The following is a 15,205-nucleotide window of genomic DNA, read 5'->3' as shown; positions in this document are numbered from 1 at the left end:
CAGTTTCAGCCTTGGCAGCCGTCCCTGCCTCCAGCAGTCTGGGGCGGGAGAACTTTGTACCCTGGGCCAGTGACTTAGGCCGAGCGGATGGCGTGGCCTCCCTGGGCAGAAGCAGCCCTGGGTGCCTGGCTGGTGCGGGGTGAGTGCCCCGGGGCTCTCTTGTCGGGTGTGGGTCTTCCCACCCGAGAACGCGGTCCGCTCTCCGTGTGCGCATGTGCCGGCCCTTGTCCAGCGAGAGCCACTGGGCAGGTGGCCGCATCGCTGGTTTGGGCGGGAATGAGAGCCCTGCGGGTGTGGGCACCAGAGCCGGGGGTTCCTTCTCGTGCCCCGCACTCATCAGGGAGGAAAGGCCAGTGGGAAGATGGCGATGGCGGCCACGTTCATCGCCCAGGCATGGCGCTCAGGGCCCCTGCTCAGTGATCCACAGGACGACCTGCTGAGGTTGGGGTGGTGTTAGCCACTTCTACAGAGGAGGGAATGAGGCCTCAGGTGCCCAGACCCAGGCCTGCTGACTCCAGGTTCACACTGGTCTGCCAGCCGGTGGGTGGGCTGACTTTTGCCCACTTTCCCCACTGCTCTGACTTCAGCGAAGGACCATGACCTTTCCCCTTCTATAAACATCTGCCTGCTCACTCCCGCACCCCAGGGTCTGCTCAGGTCTCAAGTCCAGGCTGATGTTTGCTTCCGTCTGCACAGGACAGGGGGTTCTGGGGCATTCAGACCCCCCCCCACCTCCGCCACCCAGTGCCCAGACCCTGGTTTCTTGGTTTGTAAAGTGGGATGCCAGGGAAGCCCTTGCTGTCTAGAGCATGTGTGAGGGTCAAATGCAGAAATGTGTGTGGGTCTCTAAGGCCGGATAATTCAGACTCCCTTGTTTGCTGACTGAGCTAGGGAGGCACTTGGCACCCAGCCTGGGGGCATAACCTCCAGGGATCTCTTTCTTTGGAAAAGGGATTGGGGCATGTGTGGTTGGGGAGAGGACAGAAATGTCTATTTATCCACAGGACAATGCGTAGTGCCTAAGGAGTCCTCAGGAGTAAACCCACCCAAGCGGGAGAAAGGAGCGTGCCTCCCTGGAAATAGTTGAAACGTCCCTGGAGGATGGAGAATCTCCGTGCCAGTGGTACCAGCTGTAAGGCTGCTCACCTGTAGATAAGTGAGGAAGATCCCTCCTGCAGCCCTGAGCAGAGCAGGCATCTGGTGCCCAGGACGAGGGTGAGGTTTGCATCCCACACCTGCTCCCCGGGGTGTGCGCCATCGACCGCCAGGGCCTGCCTGCTTCTGGCTGCTCTGCTGGGAAAGTGCTTCCCTCCTAGTGGGTGTGTGTCTGAATCCGGAAGCCGGTGCAGAGGATTAGGTGCTGCCAGTAGACCTGTGAGGGGGAGATAACAGGATAGCATCTGAAGTTCACTGGCTTTCAGAAAGGTGTGGGAGTCAAATGTTTCCACTCTGAGGCCCAGCTGGTACATTGGCACCAACTGTGAGCAGGTCCTGGGGGCTCCCTTGGGTAGCTCCTCCATCGGCGTCAGCTGGAGCATGGCTTATTTCCTTCAGACCCACAGACAGGCTGCAAAAGCAGTACAGAGAATTCTCTCACACCCCTTACCGTAATTTCCCAAATAATGTTGACCACGTTTACTTCATTATTCTCATGATTTTCCCTGAACCATTTGAGTGTAAGTTGCAGATATGATGCCCTTAAACTCCTAAACACTTAAGTGTTTTTTCCCTAAGAATGAGGATATTCTCTAAAGTAACCACAGTACAACGATTAACATTGACACAATACTCGTTTCTAACGTACAGACCTTATTTAAATTTTGTCAGTTGTCCCCCTAATGTCCTTTATCGCAGCTGAAATCCAAGATCCAATCCAGGAGCACATGTGCATTTCGTTGTTATGGCTCTTTAGTCTCCTTTAACCTGGAAGTTCTTTAGTCTTTGTCCCTCATGACCTTTGACACGTGTGAAGAGTGCAGGCCAGTGGTTTGGTGGAACGTCCCTCAGTCTGGGTTTGCCTTGTGTTGCCTCCCGATTAGACTCAGGCTGGGCATCTGTGGCAGGAACACCCGCAGGTCCTTCTTGGCCGCCCGTCAGGAGGCATGTGATGGCCGTTTCCTGCTGGTATGATGTTAACCTGCATGGCGCGTACTGGGGTGTCTGCCAGGTTCGTCCACTTTGTATTAATAAGTAAGGACTGTGTGCTCCATTTTAGAAGACGAGCCAGAGCCCAGCGAGGCTGCTGCCCACCCCTGACATTCGCACTGCTGGGTGGGACCCCGGGCGCCCACCTCCCGCCCTCGCCTCTGCCCCTGTTGGCTCTCAACTCCCGAGAGCTTCTGCCCCAGCCCCACGGCGCTTCCTGGCTTTCCTCCCTCAGCCTCCTTCGCTGGCTCTTCCTCCTCATCCAGACTCAACGTTGGTGCACCCGCCGCTGCTCTCTTGACTGTTCTGTCCCCAGCAGATCTACCCCAGGCCCAGGGCTTCCAACCCCACCCTTTTGCTGAAGCACCCAGGCTTCCTGCCTGGCTCTGACCTCTTCGGCAGCCCGTCCCCACCCCCAGTCTGGTCTCTCCCGAGGTGCGGGAGGCACTTCCAGTCGCCCATCCTGGGCTTCTTCCTTCCCCTCATGTTCCACAGTGGGTCTCAGCGAATCTAGCCTGTTGTACCCCAAATACCTCCCCACCCCCTCTGTCCCCCCCAGTCAGAGGTGCTGTCTCTGTCTCAGCCCCTGCACAGCCCCACACGTGCACCCTCTTTCCGTCCTTGCTGCTCCCAACCCAGGCATCTTTTCCAAACACGCAGCAGGTCGTGCCCTCCACCACCATGTTGGATGAGAGGCGGACGCACCCAGAGGCCTCAGCAGCCTGGCCCGTCCCACCTTCAGCCGTGGTGTCCCTGCCCCCAGCTGTCAAAGCGGATCTTTCTTGGACACACCCAGCTCCTTCTTCCCTCGGGTCCCTGGCCATGGCTGTTACTGTGCTTGGGGTGCGTTCCCTGCAGATCAGATCTGTGTGTGGCTGCGGCTTCCTCCATTTAGGTCCCCACGTCTGTGCCCTCCTCGGAGAGGCCCACTTAATATCCAGCCCCCCACCCGCTAATTCACAAAATGTTACCTGTTTTCTTGCCCTTGGGGCACTAGTCATGATCTGAAAGGACCTTATTTCTGTCTGTTTTTTTCCTTTTCTCGTCTCCGTCCCTGGGTCTGCCACCTGTGAGAGCCGAGGCCTTCCTGCCTTGTTCTCGCCGCCCTCGGCTGGTGCTGTGCCTGGCGGGGTTGATGCTCGGCGGGCCGCCCTCTCTCCCCTGGTCTGAGGGCTTCCCTCTTCTCTCTTTCTTCTCTTTATTTCCTTATTTCTTTTCTTCTCTTGTCTTTCTATTTGGTCTTTATTTCCCCTTATCCGTCTTGTTGGCCATAATATGATGCTGAGGTTCTTATATATAAAAATATATATATTTTTGTGCTCCTTACTTAAAACAAAATGGTTGAGTCAAGCATTTAAACTTTACTAAGAAATAGTTCATGTGGTTAGCTGGATAAAGGCACCGGAGCAGGGGTAAAAGGACCGAATGCCAGTTTGGGCTCTGCTGTAACAGCTGTGTGACTTTGAACACACTTCTTAAAGCTCGCCTGGGCCTTGGTTTTCTTCATTTGTAAAATGAGGCGGGTGGTTGACCGCTGAAGATGTTCTACATCCTGGGATGTAAATTGCCCTCAGTTTATTTTTATTGTGATAAAATATATATTGATATAACAGAATTTGCCATCTTAACTATTTTTAAGTGTATAGTTAGTTCACTGGCATTACGTACATTCACATCGTTGTGCAACCGTCACTACTGGCCATTTCCAGCACTTTTTGTCTTGCAAAACTGAGACTCTGTCCCCTTTAAGCACTCCCCATCCCCTCCCCCATCCCCTGGCCCCCACCCTCCCACTGTCTGTCTCTGTGAATTTGACTCCTCTAGGGACCTCATCTAAGCGGAATCATGCTGTATTTGTCTTTTTGTGACTGGCCCGTTTCACTGGCCCTCAGCTGGGTTTCATGACTAATTTACTTAGTAGCCCTTGTAGCAAGGAAGGTTTCTGCAGTTTGAAGAAATCTGCATTTTAACCAAGCAGAGGCTGTGCTTCCCGAGAGCACACTGATGCGGGTTCGCTCCTGAGGAGATCCACTGTCACCCTCCCTGCCCAGCCAGACGGAACCCTGAGGGAGGGACGCAGGCGTCAGTGTGGGGCACGAAGGTTCTGAAGTCTGGGGCTGCCCGGACAGCTGTGCCCAGCAGAGGGGACCCTGACGTCACACACCGTGGTCATGCAGGGCTGCCAGCTGGTCTCTGAAATTGCTTTAAAAGCTTGGAGTGCGGTGCTTTAGAAATTATAGTGAGTATGAGAGTATTAGGGTAAGCTTGGCGTGCCATTTGGGTGTGCATTTGCTCCCTTCCCTATAGTCACTCAGCCCCGCAGGGAGGAATCGAGGCAGCAGTGGTGCTGGCTTTCATGCGGGACTGCCGGGAGGCTGGCGCAGGACCCCCGCTCTTCCTGGGGACCCTCCGAGCTGAGGCTTCTCTAACCTGGCCATGACTTCCCTCCCTAGATGCTGAAGTTTCAAACTATCCGTGGGGGCCTGAGGCTCCTAGGTATCCGCCGAACCTCCACTGCCCCCGCTGCCTCGCCCAGTGTCCGGCGCCTGGAATACAAGCCTATCAAGAAGGTCATGGTGGCCAACAGAGGTGAGCACAGCGGGAGCCAGCGTCCAGCCCCTGCCCCAGCTCCCTGCCCCTGTTTCTGCATCTCTTAGGACCCGGGGATCTAAATTCCCATCCTGTTGCCCACCCCCGGCCCCAGGCGAGATCGCCATCCGCGTGTTCCGGGCCTGCACGGAGCTGGGCATCCGCACCGTGGCTGTCTACTCGGAGCAGGACACTGGCCAGATGCACCGACAGAAAGCAGACGAAGCCTACCTCATCGGCCGCGGCCTCGCCCCGGTGCAGGCCTATCTGCACATCCCAGACATCATCAAGGTGGCCAAGGTGAGCGGGGCTGGGCTGGGATGGGGGCCTCTTGAGGGCCAGGCCTGGGTCCTGTGCCTGCCCCCCCAAAACTTGACACTACTGGCAGTGAGTCCCTGTGAAGGGATGAATGAGTGAGTGAGTGAGTGAGTGAAGGAATGAGTGAATGAGTGAGTGAAGGAATGAGTGAATGAGTGAAGGAATGAGTGAGTGAGTGAAGGAATGAGTGAATGAGTGAGTGAAGGAATGGGTGAATGAGTGAGTGAGCAAATGAGTGAGTGAGCGAATGAGTGAAGGAATGAGTGAGAGTGAATGAGTGAGTGAAGGAATGAGTCAATGAGTGAGTGAAGGAATGAGTGAATGAGTGAAGGAATGAGTGAATGAGTGAGTGAAGGAATGAGTGAGTGAGTGAAGGAATGAGTGAGTGAGTGAGTGAATGAGTGAGTGAAGGAATGGGTGAATGAGTGAGCGAATGAGTGAGTGAAGGAATGAGTGAGAGTGAGTGAGTGAAGGAATGAGTCAATGAGTGAGTGAAGGAATGAGTGAATGAGTGAAGGAATGAGTCAATGAGTGAGTGAAGGAATGAGTGAGTGAGTGAGCAAATGAGTGAGTGAATGAGTGAGTGAAGGAATGAGTGAGTGAAGGAATGAGTGAGTGAATGAGTGAGTGAGTGAATGAGTGAGTGAAGGAATGAGTGAGTGAGCGAATGAATGAGTGAGTGAGTGAATGAGAGAGTGAGCGAATGAGTGAGTGAGGGAATGAGTGAGTGAGTGAATGAATGGAGCAAGTGAGTGGGGGCAGGCGCGAGGGCTGCAGGGTTTGGGCGGGCCTTTGTGAAGGGCTTCGAGGGGAGCTCCACTCTTCTGACGCCACCACACCCCCGCCAGGAAAACAACGTGGATGCCGTGCACCCTGGCTATGGGTTCCTGTCAGAGCGAGCAGACTTTGCCCAGGCCTGCCAGGATGCCGGGATTCGGTTCATTGGGCCGAGCCCTGAGGTGGTCCGCAAGATGGGAGATAAGGTGGAGGCCCGGGCCATCGCCATCGCTGCAGGTGAGGATGGGGGCCACGCAGCTCCTGAGAGGGGCTGTCCGGGGCGGGGGCGCTGCTGGCGGGCTTCGGCTTGACCTGCCTGTATCCCACCAGGTGTCCCCGTGGTCCCCGGTACAGCCACCCCCATCACTTCCCTGCAGGAGGCTCACGATTTCTCCAACACCTACGGCTTCCCCATTATCTTCAAGGCCGCCTATGGGGGCGGGGGGCGCGGCATGAGGGTCGTGCAGAGCTATGAGGTGAGCGGGCGCTGAGGGCTGGGAGACCACCTGCAGAGGGACTGGGGTGCTGGGGGCGGGCGGGGCCGTGCACGGCCGAGCTTGGGACTCACTGTCTCCTTGGCCCTCGCCTGCGCTCCCAGGAGCTGGAGGAGAACTACACCCGGGCCTACTCAGAGGCTCTGGCCGCCTTCGGGAATGGGGCGCTGTTCGTGGAGAAGTTCATTGAGAAGCCGCGCCACATCGAGGTGCAGATCCTGGGTGAGTGGGGCGCGTTCCGGGGGCCACAGCGCAAGGCAGCTGCAGAGGCCCCGCTCCTTCTGGCTTGGGGAAAGCTGCAGGGGCTCTCCTTCAGGAAGACCCTCCCCAGGAAGGTGGGCTGTGGGGCCATGCTGGTCGGGCCCGAGGCCTCCGTTGTGCCCATTTCTGTCCTGGCTGAGCCACCGCTGGGAGCTGTGCCGAGTGGCCGCAGTGCTTGCGCGGGGATCGTCAGGAGCTCAGGGGTGTCTGGATCCCAGGAGGAGCTGAGCGCAGTCTACTTCCACCCCAGGGGACCAGTACGGGAACATCCTGCACCTGTACGAGCGAGACTGCTCCATCCAGCGGCGGCACCAAAAGGTGGTCGAGATCGCCCCTGCTGCCCACCTGGACCCCCAGCTTCGGAGCCGGCTCACCAGTGACTCTGTCAAACTTGCAAAGCAGGTGAAGGGCAGGGGCTCTCGGGGACAGAGTTTGAAAGCCAAGGGCACGGGCTCCTCCCCATGTGGAGACAAGGAGCCCATTCCTGCAGGCTTGCTTTGAGCTCCTGCTGGCATAAGCCTCACGGCCGGCGGTTGGGTTGCTGGGGTCCAGATGTGGGCCAGCTGCTGCAGAGCAGGGAGGCCCAGGGTGACCAGCTCCGGGAAGGGGGCAGGAGGACTGAGGGCTGATGCAGGGCCCTCGGGATCCTTGCTATGCAGCCGCAGAGGCGCTGGGCCCAGAGGCCAAGCCTGGAGACCAGAAAGGCCGAGAGAGGAGGGAAAGAGCCACTGGCCCCTCCTTAGTGCCCTCTGCACAGATTGAGTTTCTGCACAGTACCAGCGAACCCCTGGAACAAAGGGAATGAGAGAGTCGGTGGCATCTGTTAAGATTAAGGAACAGTATTCAGGCATCTCTTCCTCACTTATTCTTTTTTTTTTTTTTTGGCTGCGCTGGGTCTTTGTTGCTGCGTGTGGGCTTTCTCTAGTTGAGGCGAGCGGGGGCTACTCTTTGTTGCGGTGCCTCGGGTTCTCATTGTGGTGGCTTCTCCTGTTGCAGAGCACGGGCTCTAGGCGCGCGGGCTTCAGTAGTTGTGGCTCGTGGGGGCTCAATAGTTGTGGCTCACGGGCTCTAGAGCGCAGGCTCAGTAGCTGTGGCTCACGGGCTTAGTTGCTCCGCGGCATGTGGGATTTTCCCGGACCAGGCCTCGAACCCGTGTCCCTTGCATTGGCAGGCGGATTCTTAACCATTGGGCCGCCAGGGAAGCCCCTCGCTTACTGTTAACTGTCCCCTACATCACCTCTATTGCAACCCATTTGCTCCCCGGGTCCTCCTCCGCCTGTCTCTGCAGGGATGTGGGGTGACTGCCCTCAGGCCGGCCCGGGAAAGTGCCTGCCATGTGTGACCAGGCTGCAGCAGGGACCCTGCTCTCTGTTCTGCTGGGGCCCCCCTGACCCCACCCCGGCTCAGAGGCCAGGCATCCTACCCCCGCCTCTGCCTCCCCATCCCAGAGGCCCGAGTGGACATCTCTTCAGATCTGCTCTCCCCGGCTGCCAGGCCGGCCCCTGGGCCTGCTCTCCTTCCAGAGCTGAGCTCCCTCAGGCTCTCAGGCAGCCCGTGCCCACGGACCACGGACGCTTCTGTAACCTTCCCCAAATGGAAAGCCAGCCACGGCTAACATGAGGTGTTGATTAGGGTCTGATTATAGTTGAGATTTTGGTTCCTTTGTAAGAGGACTATTCTTGCCTTGAGTTTGGTCTTATTTATTGGCTTATGCTGTGTCTCCTTCCAGAACAGATTTGAGGGAGCTGAGTAAAGTCTAGTTTGTGGTTTTGGTAGGACCAGAAGTGAAGCTAGAATTAGGCTTGTATTTTGAGTTAGAGCCTCATCTGTTGGTTCCTCTCAAATGGCATCTCTTTGGGTAGTGGCCAGAAGTGATGATGGAGTAAAGTAGAGGGGAACTTTCTGAAGACCCTCTAAGAATAAGAAGGGTCCAGGAGAGGCCAGGGTATGCGCAGGTGGGCCTGTGCCCAAAAGCTGAGGAGCTGCTGGGTAGAGGGTGCCGTCTGGGCCAGACAGGAGCTTCTGCTCGTGTCTCACCCAGACAAGCTGTGTGCAGCCCTCAGAGGTTCCTGCGGAGGCCTGGGGTAGATGTCCAGGCCGGGGCCCCTTGTGGGTTTTGGGCTCTCGCCTCCCGGGGTCAGGGCTGCTGGGCTGCCTGCCATCGGTTGGGGTGGGGTTTGCCGCAGTCTGTTCTATTATGGAACCAGCCCAGTGGGTGAGCCTGCATCCCCATCGGGCTCCCACCACTGCGCCCTGCTGATGCGGCCACCCCACAGGTGGGCTACGAGAACGCGGGCACGGTGGAATTCCTGGTGGACAAGTACGGCAAGCACTACTTCATTGAGGTCAACTCGCGCCTGCAGGTGGAGCACACCGTCACCGAGGAGATCACCGAGTGAGCACAGGGGTCGAGCCAGTGACGCAGGGGCAGCCTCCGTGACCAGCCCGCGGCTGCAAATGGCGGGGAGCAGTCCTGGGAAGGGGCGTCTCCCCCATCTTGTGTGAAACCCACACCAGGTGGTTCCTAGGGAGTGGGCAGCAGGAGCTCGGCTCACTGTCCACGGGTAGAGAATATTTAGGGATCCAGGTACTTACTTTTTATGAAAATTATTATTATAAGAGCATTACCTGGTTACTGTAAGAATTAGTACAAAGGAGCAAATAAAAATGACTCAGGACCCCACCCCTCAGAAACAGGATACTGAGGAGGTTCCCAGCAGGCTGTGCTGTGTGCTGCACATCACGACCTCACGGGAAGAAGGTGCCATTCAACCCCATTTTTCAGATGACGAAACTGAGGCTCAGAGAGGTTAAGAGAGTTGCTCAAGGTCACACAGCTGGTCGTCTCCAGCCCAGTGCTGTGTCTCCTACGCCCACACTAAATCTTTTGGTTTCTTTCCATCTTTATTTACTATATAAGTAGTTTGACACAAATGAGATGTTTTGTATAGAACTTTTATTCTACGTTTAAAGTTTAATATTTGTCTAAGGCATTCCCATTCTTTCCAAATACTTTTAAGTGGTTGCACACTATTGCATCTTCTGGGTATTTTATAACTTATCTACATATTCCTCTATTTTTAGACAATCAGGTTGTTTGGCTTTTGTAGTTATTAAGGGTGTGTCAGTTAACATCTTTGGGCCTAAGTCTTTGCCCACCTCTCTGAAGAGTTCTGAGGACAGACACCTTTAGTAGGATTACCTGAGCAATGGATAAGCAACATCTCACCTAAAGAGCCTTTGAGATCCCTTGTTCCAATTTGTTCTCCCACAAGCATTGCGTATAGACATTCCAAAAAAACCTGCCCATTTTATAAACAATTAATATGGCCTTTCATTGTTTCAAAATACATACATTGAGCCTTTTAAGTGTTACACCCTAGCTTTGGGCCAGTCCATCTCACCATGGAACTTTTCGGACAGTTCCTTCCCCGACCCCTGACCCCACCTGAGACTGGGGATGCTGCTGGGGCGCCTGCCTTTGCCCGGCAGCTGCACGGAAGGCCTCAGGGTCCTTGCTCTCTCGAGGTAAAGGCTGAGTCGAGGCACATGCTCCGGCCTCACCCTCTGGCCCCGTGAGACTTTCCCCATTGCGTTGCTGTAAAACTGTTGTCAATCTTGAGCCTGTTCTGAGCCTGTTCTGCTAAGGATGGGAGTCTTTGCTTGCTCGAGAGCAGAGGTTTTATGTCAGACACAGACTGGGGTGCAGGTTCCTCCCAGGTTACTAGCTGCGTAGAGCTTGGGTGGGCTGCAGCCTCTCTGGCCCTCGGGCTCCTCCTCTGATGGGAACGACAGTGACTCTCAGAGCATTACTGTGGAGGTGACGCTTGGCAAGAGCACAGCCATAGTCTGCGGTGTGTAGATGCGGCGCTGCGTGGTAATCATCCTCACGACTGTGGAGTGGTTTAGCAGGAAATACAAAGCACTGAGGAAGATCCGCCAGGGTGGTAGTTCCCAGGCTGTCCTTATCACAAGCCTCGGTGACAATAAATTTAAAACCTTGAGTTTTTTTTAACAGCTGTTCCACTTAGATTTGTTGCCGTCCTTAGGAGCATGGCAGTCAGCGAGGGTGTGCTTAGAACACCAGGCGCATTTGGAGAGCTCTGTACTCTGAGATCTTCTCTGAAGGGTCTTTCTTGGGGACAAGCCCAGCTGCAACATAGGTCATGGTAGGGTGGCATCCTGACCACGATGGCGCCCACCGGTGTGGGCCCTCCAGTAGCTGTGGCCCCATCTCAACAAGCCTGGCCTTCACTATAATCCTGTCATCTTGCAAACTGGCCCCCAGCCCCACCCAGCACACACCCTGTAGCACATACCGCTCTTAAGAATGAGGGTCTGAGCCTTCAGATCCAGGCTTGACCAAGGGAGGGTTTGGGGGAGGTAAGAGGACAGAGAGACCCCAGGGAAGGAGTAGGGCAGAGCGTGGGGAGGAGTAGTTTGGGAGGGGGTGCAAGATCAGGTAGATGCTAATATTTCAGCCACCCCTCCGGCTGCCGCGTTCTCCTCATTCAGACCTTGCGGGTTCCCAGCCTGGTCTGGTTGGGAAGAGGCTGCCGAAGGGTCAGCCGGCAGGGGCGGCGGGGCCGGGGCTGCCCTCGCCCATCCCCTGCCTCACGCTCTCCCCCTCCTCTGCCTGTCCCCCATCCTGCAGTGTGGACCTGGTCCACGCCCAGATCCACGTGGCCGAGGGCCGGAGCCTGCCCGACCTGGGCCTGCGGCAGGAGAACATCCGCATCAACGGCTGTGCCATCCAGTGCCGGGTCACCACTGAGGACCCCTCGCGCAGCTTCCAGCCGGACACCGGCCGCATCGAGGTAGGGCCGCCTTCCCACTGAGCCCGCCACCAGTCTCGGCCTGCTTGCAGACGCTTCTCTGGGGGACACGAGGGAGCCTGTGGGCCCGGCAGTGAAGGAGGCCCCTGGCTTGAGCTGGCTGAGAGTACGTGGGAGCCAGGCAGTGTCCAGGACTAAAGGGGAGAGCATTCCCGGGGAGAGACTGCCATGTGCACAGGCCGGAAAGGCCAGCGGGGGGGATCACATGGAACAGGGAGCAGACCAGCTGGGTGCCAAGTGCAGGGTCCCTGGGAACGAAGCCCAGGCCCTTGACTCGTGTCACAAGAACCCAAAGCTTCACTGCCCACCGAGCAGCACTGCTGGCTTCTGTCCTGCCTTCAGTCTGAGGGAGACCCTGGGTGCAGCAAGGGATTGGGGCCCGTTATGTCTCAGTGGAGGGGACGGGCTGGGCCAAGGGACCCATCAGGGATGAATGAGGGAGTCGGGGAGATGGAGGGGGCCAGGGAGGAGACTGAGAGGCAGGTTCGGCCTGTCAGGGGCTGAGAGAGGGCCTCGGCGGGCTCCCCTGCCCCTCCCCTGGGCACTCCTCTCTCCCCTCCCCTCCCCTCCCCTCCCGCCCCAGCCTCTGGGCCCGCTGCAGGCAGGAGCCCTCTGGCCTGCTGGGACTCCTGTTCCCTGGTCCTGTCTCATGCCACCAGCTAAGGATGCCTCCAGTCCTGCACGTCAGCAGTGCTGTCACAGGCTCTGCCGGTTTACTGCTCCCCATATGGCCCGAGCTTCTGAGGAAGCAGGAGGCGTGCGGGAGTCCAGGGAGGAGGGCGAGGGTGATTTTGAGACAGACCCTGAGTTCCTGAGACAAGTGACATGGGGTGGCCGGGGAGGGAAGGGGAGCTATCTGGATTCTGAAAGCCGCATAGAGCTGCTCGGCTTGAGGCAGAGCTGCCGCCGGAGTTCCATTTCTGGAAGGATCCAAGTCCATAGGTGGGGGCCAACCCCAAGGCCAGAGTGCTGTGCGCTGGGCGGCCCCCGACTTCTCTGCCCTCGGCCGGGAAGGGGCAGCTCCGAGACGCAGTGCTGCCTTCCTGCACCTCCACCTCCGGGGCCTGGCTCCTCCGAGCCTGGTTTACCACAGAATATTTTTAGCTGACAGTTCCTGCTCACAGCTGCGTGTTCACCCTTAAATATTTTATTGAGTTCCTTTTTATCGAACACGGGCCTGTGTCCCTTAGACGCGGAAATACGGTGCAGCGTGTGTCCCAAGCCCCCCGGGCTGTCTCTCCCGCTCCCCATCTCCCTGACCTGTGCCGCACATGGGTCCCCTGCCCCGGGCGCAGGCTCTCCCTCCCCCTCCACAGATGTTCACGCCCCAAGCCCCTGTCCCAGTGCCGTGGCCCCCCTGCCCGCATCGGACCGTTTGGAGCCCCCGTGCGTCCCCATGAGCCGCCTCTCTGACCCTCGCTCCGCTTCCCCTCCTGGGCCCGTGGGCTCCTGTGTGTCTCCCTGCATCTGGCCTGGCTCCCTGTTCCTAGTGTTAATCATCCGCTCGCTGGCTCCTCCCGTCTGGAAGGCAGGGAAGGTGGGGGGACACCGTGCGTTAAACGCCCCCGGCCTGCCTCCGCTTGCCTTGCTCTGTCCTGCAGCATCCTTGTCACCCGTCTGTGTGCTTCCTCATTTGTTTGTCTGCCCCCTTCGCCCAGCAGGCTGGGAGCCCCTTGCGAGCAGGGGGTCTGTTTTAGCTGCTCTGTCCCCACTACCTGGCACGAGGTGGGCACACGTGCTGTGGAATGAATGAGTGAACAAATGAATGAACCTGAAAAGCAAGAGGGTTGGTCAGGCGGGCGGGGTGGCAGGTCGGTGGGATCTGGCCTGCTTGCCCCGGTCCCTCCGTGCCCTGCAGGCTCCGCATCAGCCCTGAGTGCTAGGCGCCAAGCCCTGGGGCTGGCGGGGCACGCCCTCCCCGTCCCTTGTCCTGCCCCCTTGCTCCTCTTGGGGAGGAGGGAGTGGTGACTGTGCCCCTTCCTCCACACGGTGGGGTGCCCCTGGGTTTGCTGGCAGAAAGTAAGAACTTCACAAGCCAGAGTTGGGGTTCACCTGTGCACGGCCTTCAGCGCCCTGCCGGCCCACACTGGCCTCTCCCGCAGGTGTTCCGGAGCGGGGAGGGCATGGGCATCCGCCTGGACAACGCCTCTGCCTTCCAAGGCGCTGTCATCTCCCCCCACTACGACTCCCTGCTGGTCAAAGTCATCGCCCACGGCAAGGACCACCCCACGGCCGCCACGAAGATGAGCAGAGCCCTTGCCGAGTTCAGAGTCCGAGGCGTGAAGGTGAGCGTCTGCAGGCCCGAGATGCCCATTGGCCTCTCGGTCAGGCCCTGTCACTTGTGTATAGCTGGAGATGGAATCACAGCCACATACTGTCTTGTCCCTGAGGCCAGCGCTGCTCGAGTAGCTGTGGGCACTCCCTGGGCAGACGCTGCCGTCAGACACTCTGCAAGGCAGGAGGGGCAGAAGGACGGGGCTCTGCCCCTCGGGGATCACGCTGCCCAGCCCCCTGTGGAGGGTGGTGGCCTGGCAGACCCACTCCTCCTCCATCTGAGAGTCCCAGGGGATGCTCTCCCCGTGCTGGGGACACCGTCCCCCGCCCACTGCACATGGGGAGCTGGGTGGCTGACGGCCCCTCCACACCACCCTCTCCTTCTCGGCTGCTCCAGCCCTGCTGCGTCCGGGCTCGGCGCTGGGTCTGGGGCACGTGGGCAGCGCTGTCCTCTCTCAGCCCCACGTCATTCCCCTCACCTGCTGACATGCTCCACGGTGTCTGGCAGGTGCTCCGAGGGTGCAGAAGCCTTTTGAAAAAGCACGTGGGAGGGAGGAGCCTGTGGGGCTCGGCCCACCTCCCGGGGTCCGTGCTTCGGGGCCTCTGCACTTCCGTGAGGAGCCTCAGGGCTCCCGTTCGGGGGGCCATTTCCTGCACACGTGGCAGAGACGCGTCGTGACGTCGTGTGCTCCACCCGCTTCTCGCTGCGGGGGCTTGGTCTCCCACCGCGGTGTCCCGGGGCTGCTTCCGGTGGGGGGTGGCCAGTGTGCAGGGGGCCCGGCCACCCCACCCCTCGCCTGCCTGCTTCTGTTACTGTGTTGTCCTGTTGGTGACCCCGGCTGGCCCCCCCGTGGTTGTGCCCCTGGGCCATAGGACCCTCCACCTGTCCTACGGGCTGGAGGGCTCCCGAGCACCCACTGCCTTAGAGCTGGAAGGTGGAGAAGGGCGACCAGGGCCATGGGGGCCGTGAAGGGGCCGAGGAAGGTGGGAGGCCGACAGCAGGTTGGGGCACCAGCGTCCTGCCCAAATGTGCACCTGGGCCAGGCCACTGGCCCTGCCAACCCTGCGCCGCAGCCCTGCAGGCCACCTACCCTTCCCCCCCACCCCCACCCCGTGCCTTCTCCACCCTCTCTCCGCGGCCCCTTGCAGGGCTCACGCTCCCCTGCTCTTCTCTGTTGAAGACCTTGTTTCATTTTATTTAAACCAGGATCTCTTGGGCCACATCCAGGTATGTGTTCTGGGGCTGGGCGGGCAGGCACACGTGTGTGTCGATGCCATGCACACATACAAGTGTGTGAGCTCGGCCTGCCACGTGTGTACGCACGCACCTTATCGCGCCAACTCTCACTGGGCCGCCATCAGGGCCACAGTGGGTCCCCTTAGGCAGCAAGGGCCACACACCCCTCAGCACAGGTGCAGCACCGCGGGCCTGGGGTGCCACGCCCACCCTCCGCACCGGGACCGGGGCACCTGCATGTCCTCGAAGCACTGGGTGCACGGGCCACGCCACAC

General features: G+C 58.6%; 1 protein-coding gene and 1 long non-coding RNA gene across 11 annotated transcripts in view; one reads left to right on the top strand and one right to left on the bottom strand.

Moving 5' to 3' along the window:
• The window catches only part of PC (pyruvate carboxylase), a 105,131-nt gene that overhangs the window by 77,262 nt on the left and 12,664 nt on the right, over positions 1 to 15,205 (top strand). For 6 of the 10 annotated variants that reach the window (XM_082478193.1, XM_082478198.1, XM_082478199.1 and 3 more), the window contains 9 exons: positions 4,599 to 4,734; positions 4,850 to 5,034; positions 5,901 to 6,066; positions 6,160 to 6,305; positions 6,428 to 6,545; positions 6,835 to 6,986; positions 8,861 to 8,979; positions 11,239 to 11,401; positions 13,522 to 13,704. In XM_082478193.1, coding sequence (XP_082334319.1) covers positions 4,599 to 4,734; positions 4,850 to 5,034; positions 5,901 to 6,066; positions 6,160 to 6,305; positions 6,428 to 6,545; positions 6,835 to 6,986; positions 8,861 to 8,979; positions 11,239 to 11,401; positions 13,522 to 13,704 — 1,368 coding nt within the window. Of the gene's footprint in view, positions 1 to 1,004; positions 1,216 to 4,598; positions 4,735 to 4,849; positions 5,035 to 5,900; positions 6,067 to 6,159; positions 6,306 to 6,427; positions 6,546 to 6,834; positions 6,987 to 8,860; positions 8,980 to 11,238; positions 11,402 to 13,521; positions 13,705 to 15,205 lie in introns of all 10 variants that reach the window. The other 4 variants (XM_082478194.1, XM_082478195.1, XM_082478197.1 and 1 more) reach the window with 1 other exon arrangement.
• LOC309668440 lies at positions 171 to 4,584 on the bottom strand. Its single transcript, XR_014268235.1, has 3 exons — positions 1,809 to 4,584; positions 1,147 to 1,372; positions 171 to 433 (listed from the first exon to the last, which is right to left on the bottom strand). It is a non-coding gene; the product is annotated as an uncharacterized lncRNA (long non-coding RNA).

The sequence above is a fragment of the Balaenoptera physalus genome, assembly GCF_965194825.1.
Source record: "Balaenoptera physalus genome assembly, chromosome: 10".
NCBI classification, from domain to species: Eukaryota; Metazoa; Chordata; class Mammalia; order Artiodactyla; family Balaenopteridae; genus Balaenoptera; species Balaenoptera physalus.
The sequence above is the reverse complement of the archived record's forward strand: the minus strand, read 5'-3'. Positions and strand labels throughout refer to the sequence as shown.